At 36.5% G+C, this 18,441-nt stretch overlaps 1 protein-coding gene across 1 annotated transcript in view; it reads right to left on the bottom strand.

The window, feature by feature from the left end:
• Window positions 1-18,441, bottom strand: part of cntn2 (contactin 2) — a 35,164-nt gene that overhangs the window by 2,393 nt on the left and 14,330 nt on the right. The window contains exons 2-22 of the mRNA XM_042766343.1: window positions 15,761-15,866; window positions 12,949-13,090; window positions 11,873-12,048; window positions 11,658-11,753; window positions 11,337-11,549; window positions 11,112-11,214; window positions 10,801-10,982; window positions 10,395-10,531; window positions 9,922-10,051; window positions 9,572-9,722; window positions 9,315-9,442; window positions 8,676-8,851; window positions 7,996-8,116; window positions 7,443-7,601; window positions 4,441-4,590; window positions 4,213-4,283; window positions 3,805-4,039; window positions 3,437-3,552; window positions 2,572-2,758; window positions 1,490-1,602; window positions 94-262 (exon numbers count right to left, since the gene is read on the bottom strand). Of these exons, the coding sequence (XP_042622277.1) occupies window positions 94-262; window positions 1,490-1,602; window positions 2,572-2,758; window positions 3,437-3,552; window positions 3,805-4,039; window positions 4,213-4,283; window positions 4,441-4,590; window positions 7,443-7,601; window positions 7,996-8,116; window positions 8,676-8,851; window positions 9,315-9,442; window positions 9,572-9,722; window positions 9,922-10,051; window positions 10,395-10,531; window positions 10,801-10,982; window positions 11,112-11,214; window positions 11,337-11,549; window positions 11,658-11,753; window positions 11,873-12,048; window positions 12,949-13,090; window positions 15,761-15,818 (3,013 nt within the window). The 5' untranslated portion in view covers window positions 15,819-15,866. The remainder of the gene's footprint in view (window positions 1-93; window positions 263-1,489; window positions 1,603-2,571; window positions 2,759-3,436; window positions 3,553-3,804; window positions 4,040-4,212; window positions 4,284-4,440; window positions 4,591-7,442; window positions 7,602-7,995; window positions 8,117-8,675; window positions 8,852-9,314; window positions 9,443-9,571; window positions 9,723-9,921; window positions 10,052-10,394; window positions 10,532-10,800; window positions 10,983-11,111; window positions 11,215-11,336; window positions 11,550-11,657; window positions 11,754-11,872; window positions 12,049-12,948; window positions 13,091-15,760; window positions 15,867-18,441) is intronic.

Here is an 18,441-nt window from a genome sequence, read left to right as displayed (position 1 = left end):
CAGATATTCAGAGACAACATTTAGCACTTAAACACTGGTTCTTTAGTTACTTTTCTAAAACCAGTACTCCTAGCTACTTTTAGTAGCACATACCTGAGTCTCGAGACACTATGGTCTCATGGGCTGCTCCATCTCCTCCATCTCCCCAAGAGCGGACTTCCAGAACCACATAACCATTGTCCTTGGGTAACGGCAGAATTACGGAGTTCTTGCTTTTGTCCAGTATTTTCAAAGCAGACTGCCCTTCATGTTTGTAAAGGACCTACACAATTAATAGAGAATACATTTGTGTTAAAAATTACATTATCGCCCTACTACACAATTAATTTATGTATGCGGGATATACTGTATGTATGCAGAAAAGTTGACAAAACCAGTCAGTTCTCACTATGGACTACATTTCCCACAAGCCCTGTATCTGGAACTAATTACACGCACACCTGTTCTCCATCAGGAGCACTATAAATGCTGCTTTCTCATACACACTCACTGCGAAGTATTGTTTGCTACTGCTACTTACCTAGTGTTTCTTTGCATTCTAGTTTAGTCTGTTCCAATGTTTTGACTCACTGCCTGTGTTTGGATTACTCTTTTGTCTTGCCCTCCTGTTACTGTTCGCTGGTGATTGACCCTTGCCTGTGTTTGACTACACTGATACAATAAAGCTGCATTTGGATCCTACCCTGCCTACACGACCCTCATCGTTACATATACATAACTTTACAGGTGATTTTCTGACAGATGTTACTTTGTCAATTTTTTTTTGTCCTGGAGGGTTTCCCGAACTGTGGTTTGTGAGGAAACTACAGCGGTTTTGAACATACTATAAAGATTAACAAATATATTTTACAAAATAAAAAATACAAATATGAAACAAATACAAATAAAATATTATTATTATTATTCCGATATTATTATTATAAATATTATAATTTTATAATATTTGTTTACCTACATTTGACCATTAACCAATTTCACACAGAACAGTGACCATACAAATGTGTTGTTAAATTCTTTTGAAATTTTTACTTAAAAAAATGAACTAAAACAAGTTCAGAAATCCCTAATGAAATTTGGCAGACGTGTTTTGAAAGCAACTTGCATTTTATCACCGTGCATTTTATCTGTTTCTGAGAATCAGCATATGTTATCTTGATAGCCATCTTGACAAAAGATGACCTTGATCCTATAGCAGGTCAGATATGAGATATAAACAACTGGTTAAAATGTTTATTCACTGTTAACGGGCTCAGAAGGTCGTTGGCCTGGTTTTCCATAAGGGACGACACATGTTCTCTTCTCACACGACATTAGGCCGCTCATTTATTAAAGTCTTACCTCAGAGGTATGAAAAGATATGATATCTTTGACTTAAATGACTGAATCTAAGCAAATATTCTGGTGACATACAGATGGGAATAGTTAATCCAACACAAACACACATCTTAAGAGACAGCCGTAGTGTTGGGTGGCAGAGTGTGTCACTCACTTTGTAACCGAGAACAGTAGACTCATTGTCCATGGATTTAACATGATCCCACCTCACAGTAACCCAAGAACCATCAACCTTCCATGAGATGTTACCTGGAGGACGGCTGGGGGCTAGTAATGAAGATACAAGCAAAGGTAAGTCCACAAAGTACACTGGCCTTCACACCATTCTCAGTGACAAAGACAGGAATTGCGAATGTGCATGTAAGACTGTTGGTGGCATTTGAACTGTAATGGAAGTGACAGAATGTTCTAGTTATATTTAGTAGCAAAATCAAAAGTATGTACATTAATGTTACAATATTATAAATGTTATAAGTAGGTACATAATTTACATAAGTATATAACCTATTTGTACACATCAAGAAACAGTTTATTTTTTCCATGAAGGAGAATGAAAATGAATGTAAGTGGTTTTGAACCAACAGCAAAGATGGTGGATTGAAATTATTTTTTTTTTTGTTAGAAAATCTTTACCCAAAGCAATTGAAATAAAAGTTATCACAAAGTTATCTTGTAAAATATCATGACAATGTGATGACGCAACAAGATCTTTTATATCTCTCAACTCTTCCGCCCTTAGGCTACCAACTAACGCAAGTTGGACATAAATCAGCCTTTGTTGTTTCATGTAACAACATTCTTATCAACCAAAAACTGCTCTCTGATTCAAAGAGTACCCAGCTGGCATTTCAATGTTTTTTTCCCATAGGTGAATCAATGTCATGGATCGAGGTTCAATTTTAAATTTTGCGAATTGAATCAATGTTGATATCAATCTGTATCTTTTTCATGCAGATTTTTAAAAGTTCAGCAATCATTTATGTTTTTTGTTAACCTTTTTACATTAAACATTCTTTGAACATTGTTTCAGCATTTTTTTTTCAACGTTAAAAACCACTGACATTCTTTCAATCACCTTTTAACAGTAAAGTTTGATCATGTGATCATTTGGAGTAGGAGTTTGGGTGAGGATTGGTGGGAAAATTATTCTAGAATTGCAAGAAGCATGTTTTGCTCATGTAAATCACTTTTTAGCTAGGCTACCAGCACTCCCTGAGCCCGAAAATGAGGTCTTACGAGGTTTCTTGGTGATGACAGTGGTTCTTGGGGAGGGTGGCCCAGTGCCTGCACTGTTGTAGGCCAATATGGTGACGTGATAGAGAGTGTTAGGCCTCAGACCAGTGACTCGTGCCGTGTTCTCCAGCCCTGCCGTTCTTACTCGGTCCGCAGCTGCCTCACGTTCATGTTGTCGCCAATAACGAATCTGAAACAAGAGGACAGCTTGTTCATTCTGAAAACAACCAGAATGTGAACTCTGTATTGAGAAAAATTAAAATGTTCACACTTCATTTTAAGTTCAAATTCTCAATATTCACTAACTACGAACTATGACTTTTGCCTCAATAAACTGCTAATTTGCTGCTTGCTAATAGTTAGTAATATGTGCTTTATAAGTACTAATAAACAGCCAATATACTATTATAATAAGCAACTAGTTAATAGTGGTCCCTAAACTAAAGTGTTACCATTCAAATAAAAATGGGTAAACAAATAATGGATTTTTTTTTTGCTTCTGAAAGACACAAAATTATGAATTGTTTTAGCATATTCAATTAAATACAATCTGCAATAAACACCCTTTGATACCAATTAATTTTAAAGCATGGTTTTATCTAAAAGGAGGCGCCTTATCTAAATAATGTGTTCCGTGTTCCTTGATATGATCTAGACATTCTGTTTATAAAAATGAACTAATGAGATAACAGCCCCTATATTAGTTCATCATCCAACGGGGCAAAGCTCACATATCCTCAGTGGCCAACAATGACCCAGAATGGTCAACAAAACAACCATCAACTCTGTCATGCCATTCACATTTATCAATCCACATAGCAAATACAAAAAGAGACGTAACAGATATTAAAAGAAGAATGGGCCTGACCTCGTAACCCCGAAGAACTCCATTTATGATCAAATGTTGAATGGGGTCCCAGGACACCTGAATCTCAAAAGCTGTCAAGGCAGTGGCATTAATCCTTCTTGGGGATATGGTAGGTTCTAAGGTAGACCGGAAAACATAAAGATCAATGTCAGTTAAGAAGAATGAGGGATTAAAGAGGTAACACAATACATTTGTTTATCATTTCATCTTTTTATTTCATTTTAGATGGCTGGTAAAATTTTCATGTCAAATAAAAAGTCATAAAAGTCACAATCCCTCTGGAGTTTCTCCACTGTCTTCCCTCTAGTGGTTAAAAAATGTCTAATCAGAATATAATGAAAATTATAATCTTTCATAATGTTTCTCACCCTCTTCTGCAGAATGCACCACAGCAATCTGGCTGAAGGGACCTTCTCCTTTCTTGTTGTAGGCCTTGATTCTGACCTCAAAAGGGCAGTAGGCTGACAGACTCTCATTGCTGTAGACATATCGTGATGACTCCACGTGTGGCACCCTCACCACCGTCCATGTTGGCATGCCTTGCTTTCTGAATGCCAGGATATAACCAAAGCCATCTCCATTCTGATACTCCCTGGCCATGGGCTGCAGTTCATACCAGGATAAAAAGTTTTTTTTGTCTCATTATGTAACAGAAAGTGAAGGTTGAGAAATAACGACACATTGATCGCCCATCTGTAAGCAAATCTATATACTGATTAAAAGGAATAAGGCAAATCTAATATGCAATTAAATCAATAGAGGTACATGGCACTTACAGTCCATGTAATGATAAGTTCATTACGGTTTCCTCCACCTCCGCCAAGTCCGCTGGGAGCCACAGTGGGTGCTATAAGGCAAAATAATAACACGCTTATATAAAGGGGGAAAAATCTACTATTAACCAAACATATTTCTATGTGCAACCACACTTATATTTTATGGCAATTTGATTTTCATTTGGTTTTATTTGTCTTCAACACTTACAACTTTGTAATGGTTCTGACCTGCTTGCTTGGTTCGTACAGACTGGGAGGCCATGCTTGGTTCTCCACTACCCAAAATGTTACTGGCAATGACCTGGAATTCATAATCCATCCAGGGTCGAAGATCTATCACACGTGCAGACTCAGCATTTCCTTCTATGTTCGCAGGGTCTGAAGGAACCCATGAGAGGTACATTTTGAATCATTGAGAATAACATAATGTATGATGCTCTAATACAGCAGTTCCCAAACTGATTTTGATCTGTGTGCAAACATGCATGTCCATCCACCTCACAAAACAAAATATAGGAAGTAATATTCTTTTTTACGGTGCCCATAAGGTGACATGTTCAGTTCACTTAGTTTTGTCGTGGCCATGACATAATGACTAGTGGGAGCGTGATATTATGTCGTGACCACGAGATCATTTTGTCGAGGTAATTACATCCTTATGTCGTGGCCTCGAGACGCTGTGTTGAGGGAACGCCATCCATTTCTTCAATTTAATGCGTAAACAAACCTGCCTGGATTATCAGAGTTGGATTCATTAATATTTTATTTTGAATTGAGAAATTATTATATTATTTATCATAGAAATTATTTCATTATTAAATAATTATATTAACCATAGGCCTTGGTTTCCGGGCTGTATTACGTGCCATAGTCAGCATTCAAATGAAGTTTATCATGAATAAATGTTACATAAAGTGCATAATAGAAAATAGGATTTTTTGCTGCAATGCAGTTTAAATTTAACATATATTTCATTTTATTTCGGCTAATTAATAGACCATAATTATAAATACTATAGTGTTTCGTTGAGGAATTAATCATTCACGTAGATTCATTTGTAGATTCATTTTTTATCACACATGGCGTAAATGCAATCATAAAGTCAAAACTTTATTAGCATAATTGTCAGATAAATGATAAATGAGCGTGTTGTGTTTTCATTTACAAATGAATCTACGTGAATGATTAATTCCTCAACGAAACACTGTAGTATTTATAATTATGGTCTATTAATTAGCCTAAATAAAATGAATTATATGTTAAATTTAAACTGTTAAATTAAAAAAATTAAAGCTTTACTGGAATGTTGAGCATTTACAGTAGGCTATTATTTACAAAAGTATTCAGAACGTTAAGTAAAGAGATCGAAAAGAAGGGAAAAAATTAATATAAATGAATATAAAAATATAACCAATAATAATAGGCTAATAATAATAATAATAATATACAGATATTAAGCTAATAATAATAATAATAATATACAGTTATTGTTGGTATGATGGGTTAGGTTAATTTTGTTTTAGTCATGATTTATATTATGCACTTTATGTAACATTTATTCATGATAAACTTAATTTGAATGCTGAATATCGCACGTAATACAGCCGAGTACAGCCAAGGCCTATGGTTAATATAATAAATTATGAAATAATTTCTATAATAAATAATATAATAATTTCTTAATTCAAAATAAAATATTAATTAATCCATCTCTGATAATCCAGGGTTGCTATGCTCACACAGGTTTGTTTACGCATTAAACTCATCGTTCCCTCAACATGAGAAGTCATGGCCACGAGAAATATGTAATTACCTCGACAAAATGATCTTATGGTCACGACATAATATCACGTTTCCACGAGTTAATATGATGTTTTCACAAATTAATATCTCGTGGCCACGACATATTATCACGTTTCCACAAGTTATTATGTCGTGGCCACGACAAAACTAAGTGAACCGACCATGTCCCGGGCACCGTACTTTTTTATTTATAACTGAAATTTTAATGTCTTGTAATATACAGTCAGGGCTTAACACCACTCACCAACCTTCCAAATGCGGGTCGACTTCATCAGTGGCAGGTAACACGGTCACTGCCTCTAGCTACTTTAGTGGGATGAATTTTATATACAGTAACAGAGCTTGCCATTAATGCCTGTCTGGGACAAGTGGATTTTTTGAAGGGGCACGTGAAAGGGAATTTTACTTGCTCGACCAGACAACTGACCTGATTAAAACATCTAACTAGGGTAGCACCGAAAAATGGCAAGAATTATTAATTTTTTGTTATTACTGATTTAATTTGCTTGGTAACAGCCCTATAGTGTCATATATTAAGTAAAATTATTAATAAAATGTAAGAATTTTATATGATGTTTGTTGTGTGGTTTTTATGGATTTCATCTTATTTGTAATTTATATAGGGTGTAATTGTATTTTAAGTGAGTTTATTAATATTTTATTGTTTATATGTTTTTTTTGTGTTTAATGTAATTTTCCAGCAACAAAATTGTGGCCAGTGAAGATACTGAGTGGATAGTAATTTTGGAAAAGCACTAGCCACAGTGGCTGGTGAGCAAAATAGTTAATGTCAAGCCCTGTATACAGTGAATATTTGTATTTAGTTATTGCAGTTAAAAATGTGGTGTTTAACCGGAGTAAGGTGGTGGGGGTGCCTGACACATGTCAAACGATAGAAAGGGGTGAACGCTGCAAAACATTTGGTAACCACTGCTCTCATACATATAGATTTCTCAAACCTTAGGTCCTGGGTGCCTTTTCTCAAATAGCAAGGGCTGGGGTACATTATGAATTCTTAAAACATTATTAAATGAAAAATTACATATTATACATTAAAAATGACATTTATTATAATATATTATAAATAATCAAAAATATTCCACTAATATAAAAAAGCTTATGCTTAGAATGCAAGATTGCAAAGTTGATTAACAATGTAGCAAGAGTGATTTAAATGTTTCATTTACAATGTTTAATTTAAGATGCTTCATTAGCTTTATGCAAACGGGGGACTGTGAACAAATTCAGGGTTATGAATACAAAAACATTATAGAAACCCTGCTATAATATATATATATATATATATTCATTATTTTCAATACTTTTCATTATAAGCATATTCGTAATAATATTGATGCAAGAATGTTAATTCTAGCATTATGCGGGAAGTTGTGTTTGTATGACACCAAAATGAAGCATAACCTCACCTGTCCTCATCCTCTTCCAGTCGTGAGTCTGTGAGGATCTGCCCAGGATGACATACTTGCCAATAGGACTGTGGTTGTCATATCCATGGCTCCATCTCAACTCAACCGATGTGTCATCAACATTAGTCACCACTAAACCTCCAGGAGGTCCTGGTGGGCCTGTAAAGAGAGAAACCATCGACTTTATGAAGAATCTACAAGAGTTTTTTTTTTTTTCATAAGTTCATATTTTTCCCCATACATTCATATTCAAGCACACACAGCAAAAAACATTATTAAAGTGGTTTGGCTGGGCTGCTTTCTTTACAAAATCTGTATCAAACAGGCTTATGGGACCCAAACCCCAAGGATACAGATCTACTAAATTTAGATTTCATGACTCTACATTTCATTCATTCTCACAGAGCTGAGTTTTGAGAGTAGTCTGTATAAAAAAACGATCAAGCTGAGGTAAAACACAAGAACGCTGCTGTGGAACAGCCAAAGGCTGCAAGCTGGTAACCTAATCTTTAATAAGTTCTCTGTCATTGCTCAGCCAGATGGAAGCCCTCACCCCTCACGACCAGTTTGGCCGAGGCCACCGCGCTGTCCACCACCGTCTGGGCCGTGCAGGTGTATGTGCCAGCGTGACTGAGCTGTCCATTCACTATCACCAGGTCACCAATCGTCTCTTTCTATATAAAATGACAATGAAAAGAAAAGTAAACTTTATTAAAAAGGAGTATTAGCCCACTTCAACTTCATAGGAGCATTATCATGTTTTTTATTACATGCTTAATCTGGCGAGGTTTCAAATTTGGGATTTTAAAATTGACTATATATAATATGTCTAAAAGGGATTTACTTTGAAGTGAATCCTATTAAAGCTAATCTCAGAGTGTGTGAGGAGCCTGCTGCTATTGGAATACAAATTCAGATGGTTTTACTAATCTTGCTGATTTTAAATATTAAGAACATAACTAGATTTTCACATTTTTTTTGAAGAAAGTGTAAGTGGTATTTGGTTGCATGCTAGAGTGTTGTGGGTGGTTGTGAGGTTGACAAGTTGTTTTTAGCATACTGCTATGCTGTTGCTATGGCACAGCAAAGTGACAAATCTTTATGACCTTGGAGAGCATAAGAGACTTCTTTAATAAACATTTTTATATTTTTTACTGAATGATAATGTAAAATAACAGAATTAATGTATTAATGTTTGTGCTTTTTAAACACCCTTTCACGTCAAGTGCTTACCCCCTCCATACGCCGATAGTGTCCATTTGGTTCCTCTAGGTCCAACGGAACTCCATTGAGGGACCAGGTGAAAGTGAGATCCATTGTAGGGTCATGTGACGCATGGCACTGCAGACTGGCATTTTCACCCTGATTGATATCAGCATTAGAGGGTGCTAATGTGATTTTTGTGGCATCTGTTTGAGAGAACAAGGTGTAAAACATAACTTTGATACACTGATTTTATACATAGATTTCATACACAAAGCATTTGCGCCCACAATAAAATGCTGATGACTACTAAAATTAGCATTTTAGAGATTTACACTACATGCAGATCAATAAGCCAAAAATGCACTAAGGCTTGAAACTGAAACATAACAGAAGATATGTGCACAATGAACATACAGCTAGAGAGTTGATAAAGGTGTTTACATGCAAAGCAAGCTAGGCTAAAAAGTCTGTAGGTGTGTCGAGAAAAGTCCAGTTTGTGCTTAACCGTTAATGACTTTTGTTTATGGGTTTTACGTGATCTTACACTTTCAAGCGTAATCTGTGTAAAACTACATGTAAACACTCACACTGCTGTTACAATATTTAGTGCTAAACAGATAACCTGAGACCTTTAAACTAGATAAACAAAGAATTAGGTTTTGTTACCTCTGACAGACAGGTGTCCTGTGCTGTTGGCTTTGCCAAGGTAATTTTCTGCAAAGCAGGTGTACTTTCCCTCATCAGAACGACTGATGTTATAGATCCACAGAACCCCATCTGGAGTGACTGTTATCCTGGAGAGAGTTCATTACATTGACTTTTTGATATCACTGTAAGCATCTACAAAACAGGTAAACAGCTCCCCGTACCTCACCAAACAGCTTTAAACAAACTCACAAGGCCATTTTTCATTACTGGATTACCTGGTACTATTGGTGAGTAGCTCTGTGCCACGGCTCCAGAAGAGAGTTGGTTTAGGAGCTGCCCGAGGTTTACACTCCATTTTCACCTGTCCGCCACGTGCAGCAGGAACCAGCCTCCGCACTGGATTTAACCTAAAGTCTGGGGCCTGGACTGAAATAGGGTGACAGGATGGGAGATAGGAAACCACACAGAGGATTTAAAAATAATCATACAATAACTGGGGTTCAGGCATGACTGGGTAGGCAGACGGGGATATGAAGTACATTAAGGTAGATAACAATAGAAACATGTCAATGTTTATGCAGTGATATTCTGATTTATTTTCATGTCCAGATTCAGTTGTGCTTACCTTGAACTCTGAGCTCAGCGTTTGAGTAAATGGTGCCGTGTTTGTTTTCGGCCACACACTGATACATCCCGGAATCCTCCAGGGCGAGGTTACTGATCCTCAGTCGGCCGTTATTCACTTCCACACGGTCCTGCACACAGGTAAGTGTCAGACTTTGTAAGAGACATAATGCACATGCACATTAACACCAGCAGAGGGCTACACAACATTTCTCTTGTCAATCTACCTCCAGCTGAAAAAAATAATGAGCAGGTTATTCACTGTCACATCTCACTGCCTCTAAGACATGAATAGTTTTCTAAAATTGAGTAAGCATATGAGTTTAGTCTGAGTCTTGACAGCTAGAGGTCCTGTTTATTTCTGATAACACACACATTGTCAGATGACAATCCAGCTACAGTTGTGTGTGTGTGTAAGTGTGTGTTTGTGTGTGTGTGTGTGTATGTGTGTGTGTGTGCACGTATATGGCTGACCTGTGTGATGAGGGGCTGTCCGTTACGGAGCCAGTGAATGGTGGGTCTTGGTTTGCCTGCAGCAGCACAGCTCCACTGCAGCTCCGAACTGATTTCCACCTCAGAGTCACTCATGACCTGAAGCCACTCAGGCTGGGCTGGGGAGCCAGAAGACATACAAACCAGCAGATTTTTCTTTTTCAGTTAAATTTTATAGGTTTCAGTCTATTTCTCATACTTTCATGAATATTCTTATGTATTTTATGTTGCATATTTTATTTTATTTCAGCTTTACTCTAATAAACAATTGTAAATAATTTTAGTTAACAATAACAACACAAAGTTTTATGTCACATCAAACTTCTACCAAAGGTAACAACAGGAAAATCTTGTAGAAAATATCATTCTAGTGCTGTCGTTATCTTACCTTGCACAGAGATGCGTCCCTGATGTGTCTCACGGCCTTCTGAGTTGTAAACCTCACACTCATACATGCCCTCGTCATCAAAATTCAGTTCAGGAATAATCAGGATGGGTCCTTCTGCACTTGCTCCGACCTTAGGTGGTAAAATCCCACCCACTTTCCTCCAGTGGATTTTAGGAATGGGACTTTGGGAGGAAAGTAAAGAGCTTTGCTAGAAAAAATGTTCAATTTTTATAGCTGACTGAGTTATGGATTATGTTCTACCGATGTAGAAGTGATCTCTGAAGGGGAGTGGGGAGCTAAGGGGGACTTACTTGCCATAGGCAAAGCATTCTAGCTGTGCAGTTTGTCCCGTTAATGCGTACGTCTCAGCGGGAAAACGCACTCTGATATTTGGACTGGCTTTCCTTGGGTTTGCTGTGGAACCAAAGGGGGTAAGAACAAAATATAAGATTACTATTTTTTATATATATAAAATATTATTTTGATAGCAGTATGTACTTGAGCTTGTTTCTTGATTTTGAGGGAAACTAACAAACCATCAGGGTAAACAGTAAGCTGGACAGCTTTGCTGAAGATGCTTTTGGTGCTGATGTCCATGTTGATGGTGGTGAAGCAGAAATAGTTGCCTGTGTCATTGGCTTTTGCGTTAGCAAGGTATAAGTTACCCGTCACCTGAGAAACAAACCATCTGCCGGCCTCTGGCTGGATGAAGTTGGGGAACTCATTGATGAACCAGCGGTAGGACAAAGCTGATGGCAGCAAATGAATGCAAGATATTAACATTTGGGGAAATAGATATAATGATCAGGTCAAATACAGAGTGAAATGTTTTGCTAACTGATTGTGTGTAAGCATACCTGGGTAATGAGCTGGTGGCTGGCAGGCAAGAAAGGTTCCTGTACCCTCATGGACCGTCTGAGGGCTTCTACTCTCAGGGGGGAAATCATGGAGGTCTAGAATGCAAACAAACATTAATCCGTAGCAGTAGAGTGTGATTTCAGCTGCTGCTGCTTTTATTCAGAAAGGCCTAATTTTCACACTTTGACAACAAAATAGTTTGGTTTGTACTCACAGCCAAATTTGAGGTTAGCCACTCGGCTAACAATGGTGCCACAGCGGTTGATGGCGAGACACTGGTACGACCCACCATCTCGCCCATTCTGTGGGTTATTGATCACAAGGTTTCCAGCGACCTGTGTGTATTGCGAATCCTCAGCAAATGCTATTTCAGTGCCATTCACACGCCACCTGTGAGAAATCACATACAAGATCTAACTTTAACAGATTCTAACTGCAAAAAAGTGCATAATTAATGATTAATTTAATTTAGTTTAGATAAAAGTAGTCTACTTTTTATTGGGACAACATGCATTATGTATTTCAAATGATTCCATTTTTGCCTAGTTTTCCTGTAAAACTATGTTTAACCTCCTTTAAATTAAATTTTTAAATGCTTGTGAAGCAAAACTGTATATTGAAACATGTTTTCAGAGAATATACAGTATCTAAAAGTTTATTTTTCATGCCACAATGACAAAGTGTTTTTCTAATTATAAATACAACTAATTTTAGTGAAATGAATGTATATAACTAGAAAAGTCTTATTATCTTAAAGACTTGCATTATTGTTGAAAAGTTTGGGGTCAGTTAATATATTCAGCAAGGATACATCAAATTTAGCAAAATTACAATAAATACATTTATAATATTAAAAAAAGATTTCTATCAAAGAATCCTGAAAATATTATCGTGGTTTCCTCAAAAACATAAGGCAGCACTTTACAATATTGATAAGAAGAAGAAATATTTATTGAGAAATTAAAACAGAAACAGAAAACAGTTTTTTTAAATTGCAATAATATTTCACAGTATTAATGATTTTACTGTATTTTTGACCAAATAAATGCGAAATTAAAAATAAGAGATTTTTTTACAAAAATCTTACCGGCCCCAAACATTTGAACTGTAGTGTATTTATCTTACAGAAATTATCTTATCTTGTTTTTGGGATGTTTACATTTTTTAAATCATTTATATTTTGTAAAAATATTTTTAACAATGTTTGTGTTTAAGGATAGGTCATACCAATTAAACTAAGGTCCTGTATTGCTCGATAAGGTGTAAGTGCCAAAAACCTGATCTGAGTACCGGTAAATAGTAGCAGGGATGGCGCGAGCCTGGCAGCTCAGGGTCACCTTGCCTTCTGGCATCCCCTCCGGGTAAATCAGACTAGACGGCTGCTCCTCAAACACAGGCCCACTGTCGTGACCTGACACACACACATCCCCACCTACAAAAATGTGCCCACCATTACTGTCTGTGAGAAACATTTCAATAAAGATTGTCACAAAATGCTTTTGAGTCAAAAAATGGTTATTTATTTATCTAATGAGAGTCTTAATGCATTAATTTTAACATGGTGACCCCCTGAATCACTCATCAAAGGGTTTGAACCAACAGCCTTCTGGTAACCAGATGATTACCTACTAGACAACAGCACACTAAATGAAAGTCAAGGTTATGGTAAAGTGTCTGTGAGGTAATGTAGTTGCAGTAGTCTTGTCATGCTCAGGTCTTTTGTACTGTCTCCTTTGACAGCTAGTGTATTGTGCAAAACAGACAGATACGGGGGGGTCGTGCGTGCCTAACAACTACAGCGTATTTGCACTCAGATTGGGAGTGTACTCCACCCAGGGGAAAGTCAGCAGGGGATACAAGCTGTCAGATATAATAGCATGCACTCAGATATTTTGACAGAACAGAGGGGAACAGGGGAGTTTGAATACCGTAAAGTCTCGCGAACGCATATGATGCATTACGAGTTGGGTCAAGAATGAGTTTGGATTATATGGGACCGTGTGTGTATTTGTGTCAGTGTGTGCATCTGTGACTAGGATTTTGCTTTTCTACTTTCATATAAATTGGTGTTTCTAATGGACTGTGTATTAAAATGCAATTTGTGATGGATAAGAATACGGTAAAAAAAAAAATCAGTATTAATCAGTTGTTGTTTTTTAGTCGTGTTTTCCAGTAAAAATATCTAAACATTCTTAAACAAGACACACTAATTTAAGAGTAGATATACTGAACTGAAGAGAATATACTGTACTGAATTAAGTTTAATTTTCTTCCCCATTGGTATGTAGTGATTAAACAAGTAAACAATTCTTGAGAAGAAAAATTAAGCAAATTCAAGATATATTCTCTAAAAATAAGTTTTATTATCTTATGCATATCATCTTGTTTTCCAGTAAAAATATAAAAATACACAAAAATACTGATTAATAATTAATTTTTTTCAGTGTCGTGTATGTGCCGACTTTTTGTTTGATTTTTGAATTTGTAATTTAGAATTCACTGGGGTTCTGCATGCACAGGCGTGTATATATATTCATGTATGTGTACAAATCAGTGCGTGTATGCCGTTCTGGTGAGAGCCACAAGAATCTGGGTCAATATGAGAGAGGCAGGGGAGGAGAGATGAGTTGAGAAGGGGAGCCGGCTCCCCGGGAGGTTTTCTGCTCTGAGATTACAGTGAATTTCAGTGGTGTGTTGGCTGCTTCCAGTAATGGGGATAAACAGCTCCAAACTGCCACTTAAGTTCTTTTTTTCCACTAAAGTCTCTATGTATATTTACTTCTGTGTACTAGACTAGAGAAACAGTAATTGTTTAGTTAGCCAACTCCTTCTCAATGCCTGTGATGATACTGTACATCCAAACCTGGACAATGAATATGAGAATTGTATCTCAAACCATTTGTTCCTTTCCTTGTCCATGTTTTTCTGTTTACACATTAGAGATTTTTGAAAGAAATTACATTCATTAAATTGAATAAAAGACAATAAAGGCATTTATAATGTTACAAAATATTATAAATTGTGTTGTTTTGAACCTTCTATCAACTGAAAGAATCCAGAAAAAAAAATTTAGTACAGTTTCCACAAAAATATTAAGCAGCACAATTGTTTTCAACATTGATAATAATAAAAAAATGTTTCTTAAGCACCAAATCAGCATACTGTATTGACTTCTGAAGGATCTTGTCACACTAAAGACTGGATAAATGGCTTATAAAAATTCAGCTTTGCCATGACAGTAATAAAGTACATTTTAAAATATATATTAAAATAGAAAAGTCCAAAGTTCAATATTGCTGTATTTTTTATTAAATAAATGAGCAAACAATGAGCAATGCAGGTCTAGGAAACACCGGGCAGAAACTGTACTCTGATTGGCTGGCTGCACCTGTCTGTCTTGAAACAAAGTCTGATTTAAAAGAAGGCACATTTGAAGAAGTGAACAGATTTGCTGAAGATCAAATATCTGTGAAATAACTTGGTACTTATAATTTTTGTATAAACTTTAATTCTGATTACAAAGTCTACAAACATTTCTGCATCTTCATTGTTTCGTATGCAGGCAGTTGCATACCAAAATTGCTGGGGCATTATTTTGCTTGGTCACTTATGTGGGTCTGATGGTGGCTCCTGGCCAGAATTTGCTGCAAAGTGGACCAGATTTTATGCCTGTGAGACTAGTACAACTTTTACTAGAGTACCATTTGCCAAGTTAATAGCTCTATGGACAAAAGCACATTTTTATCAATGTTTAATGGAGCCTGGATTACTTCAGCCATCAAAAACACCTCTCAAGTAAATCAAATCCCTTCTGCCCACTGAACTAAGATAACACAATAAATAATTAATCTGAATTTGTGAAACCCCCCAACCCAAAACCACACATCCCAGACATGATCAAAGTGACAATGTACATTTCAATTATGTTTCAACAAGAAAATGCTGGAGCAGAGGGAATACAGAAAAAAACAACAACCACGGGTGAGTGGTAACGAAGTTTCACTAATGGGGGAAGGGCTGAGCGAAACTTACTAAGTATATTTGCAAATGGGATCTTGAATGAGATGAGATGATGGGAGACATCAGATCAGATAATACTTACCCAATGCGTAGCTCAGAGCCAGAGAGCTGAGAGAAAGCAGACACAACAGAATCCTCATCCTCCTACTGCAACCACACCCAGACGAGAGACGGAGGCCTTTCAGCTCCTGATGAAAAACGAAAATCCAGATGACTTACAAAAAAAAAAAAAAAAAAAAAAAAATCATTCAGTTCTCACTATTAACTCTGACTTTTGCACTGGTAAACTCTTAATTTGCTGCTTATTAATAGTTATTAAGATAGTTGTTAGGTTTAGGTATGGGGTAGGATCAGTGAATCTAAAATATGGTCATGCAGTATAAGGCATTTATACATGCTTTTTAAGTATTAATAAACAGCCAATATGCTAGTCATATGTATGCTTACATACATATGACATATGCCCTACCCAACCCAACCAATGTGCAGAGACAAGGCTGTGTGTTTTCAATTGGCAACAAATTCTGAGTTATTCTGACTGTATTCCTCTGACAGCCTGAAAATCTACTAAAATCTATCGTCATATTCACCGCTCCCTCGCCCTTATGTGTCACCTGCTGATGCACGGCTCAGAGCCAGGTCTAATAAAACAGAGGTACGTGAATCCAATAGTCTTGTGACTAAATTGACAAGAGAGTGCTGGGGAGCAGCTGTTTTGCACCGTTCGCCATCCTGTCCTCACATCTGCTTTGAGTGTGCAGGATTGTTTCCTTCACTGTGCAGCATAACTCACCCTCAGTTCTGTAATGGCAATTGCACATATTTTTCCTGAACCCAAATAACGAAAATTTGCAGCAAAGGCCACTGTTCTACAGTTCCTGGTATGACTGCAGGAGAAGCTAACCACAGATGTGCTATTGCGATGAGAACGGCACTTTGGAAGTTTGTAGAGGTTTGAAAAAGACAGAAAGGGGCTTTCAACAGATAATTTTTTTAATTACACCAAACAAGACTCAGATTGCCACCTGACTACACTCAAATCCTTGTTTTATCAGCACTGCTCCGGTGTGTTGTCACAGTCTTTTCAACTGCACTCTACTTAGCACGGTATAATGTGCTGGCTGCCAGAATGTAGCTGACAGGATTTTTCCTCACGCTGCAGTAGATGTACTGTATGTATGAATTTGAGAGGGCTGTTTGTCAAGGAACACACAAATCATCAATGCTACAAATTTACAGTGAGTTCTGTTATGCTTTGATTTATCGTATAAGGACTCAAATACATAAATAGCTAATAACATTTCTTCGTAGTTGATCTACCATTCTCTATCATCAGGGATAGTCTGGGATTCATGTCACAAAATTCAAACTTGTTAAATACATAGATTTTACCTATACTGTTTTAAATAAAATATTTATTAAGTTATTTTTAGTACTTATACATTATTTATTTATTTTTTAATATTGCAAGAGCAACACTTTAAATAACAAAATATATAGGACTACTGATGTTAACTATATTATTTCACATTTATACAGTACATTTTAAATAAATGTTTTTCTCAAATTGTTGTTTTCACATTGCAAAAGCAACCCTTTAATTAACAAAATTATACACAACATTTTGATTGCACAAGATCTTTGTGTATTTTTCAGGTTCACAGCTTTTTACAGTGAATCATGCTTCTTCAAACACTGTTCTGTTAAAACCCCTTGTTTTGCTGTGTCCATTTCAAACGTCAGAGCTGAGGAGAATCATAACAACTCGTCCAGCCGGTATGAGGGCATACAGCTGAGTGATTTCTGTTGGCGACAAATTCTACAATTATCTGTACTATCAGCCTATTTAGTTCTGTCCAGGTTAAAGCAATAATAACGCATTAACGCAGCACCGTTCACGCAAGTTCTATTTGACCCCATGAACCAACTGTAGTTCAAGCCACCGTTTTTGTTTTTTCTATTTTAACGCATTAATCAACTGTAATTGCAGCTGTAATTGGTTTCTATGTGTTTTTTTGGTGTGTTGTTATGTGGTGTATCTTTTTGGGATGAAAGCAAATTTTGCATGTCATTAGAATCAAGGTGCCAGAGTCTGGAGGAAGACTGGGGAGAAGGAAATGCCAAAATGCCTGAAGTCCAGTGTCAAGTACCCACAGTCAGTGATGGTCTGGGGTGCCATGTCAGCTGCTGGTGTTGGTCCACTGTGTGTTTTATCAAGGGCAGGGTCAATGCAGCTAGCTATCAGGAGATTTTGGAGCACTTCATGCTTCCATCTGCTGAAAAAGCTTTATGGAGATGAAGATTTCGTTTTTTCAGCACGACCTGGCACCTGCTCACAGTGCCAAAACCACTGGTAAAATGGTTTACTGACCATGGTATTACTGTGCTCAATTGGCCTGCCCACTCTCCTGACCTGAACCCCCCATAGAGAATCTGTGGGATTTTTTTTGTATTAAAAAACACTTTTCTTTTATTGGTCAGATGAAATATGCTAATTTTTTGAGATAGGAATTTTGGGTTTTCATGAGCGGTATGCCAAAATCATCAGTATTAAAACAATAAAAAGACCTGAAATATTTCAGTTGGTGTGCAATGAATCTAAAATATATGAAAGTTTAATTTTTATCATTACATTATGGAAAATAATGAACTTTCTTCCACAATATGCTAAATTTTTTGAGAAGGAACCTATATATATATATATATATATATATATATATATATATATATATATATATATATATATATATATATTTATTTATT

The sequence above is a fragment of the Cyprinus carpio genome, chromosome A11 (genome assembly GCF_018340385.1).
Source record: "Cyprinus carpio isolate SPL01 chromosome A11, ASM1834038v1, whole genome shotgun sequence".
Taxonomy (NCBI): domain Eukaryota; kingdom Metazoa; phylum Chordata; class Actinopteri; order Cypriniformes; family Cyprinidae; genus Cyprinus; species Cyprinus carpio.
The sequence above is the reverse complement of the archived record's forward strand: the minus strand, read 5'-3'. Positions and strand labels throughout refer to the sequence as shown.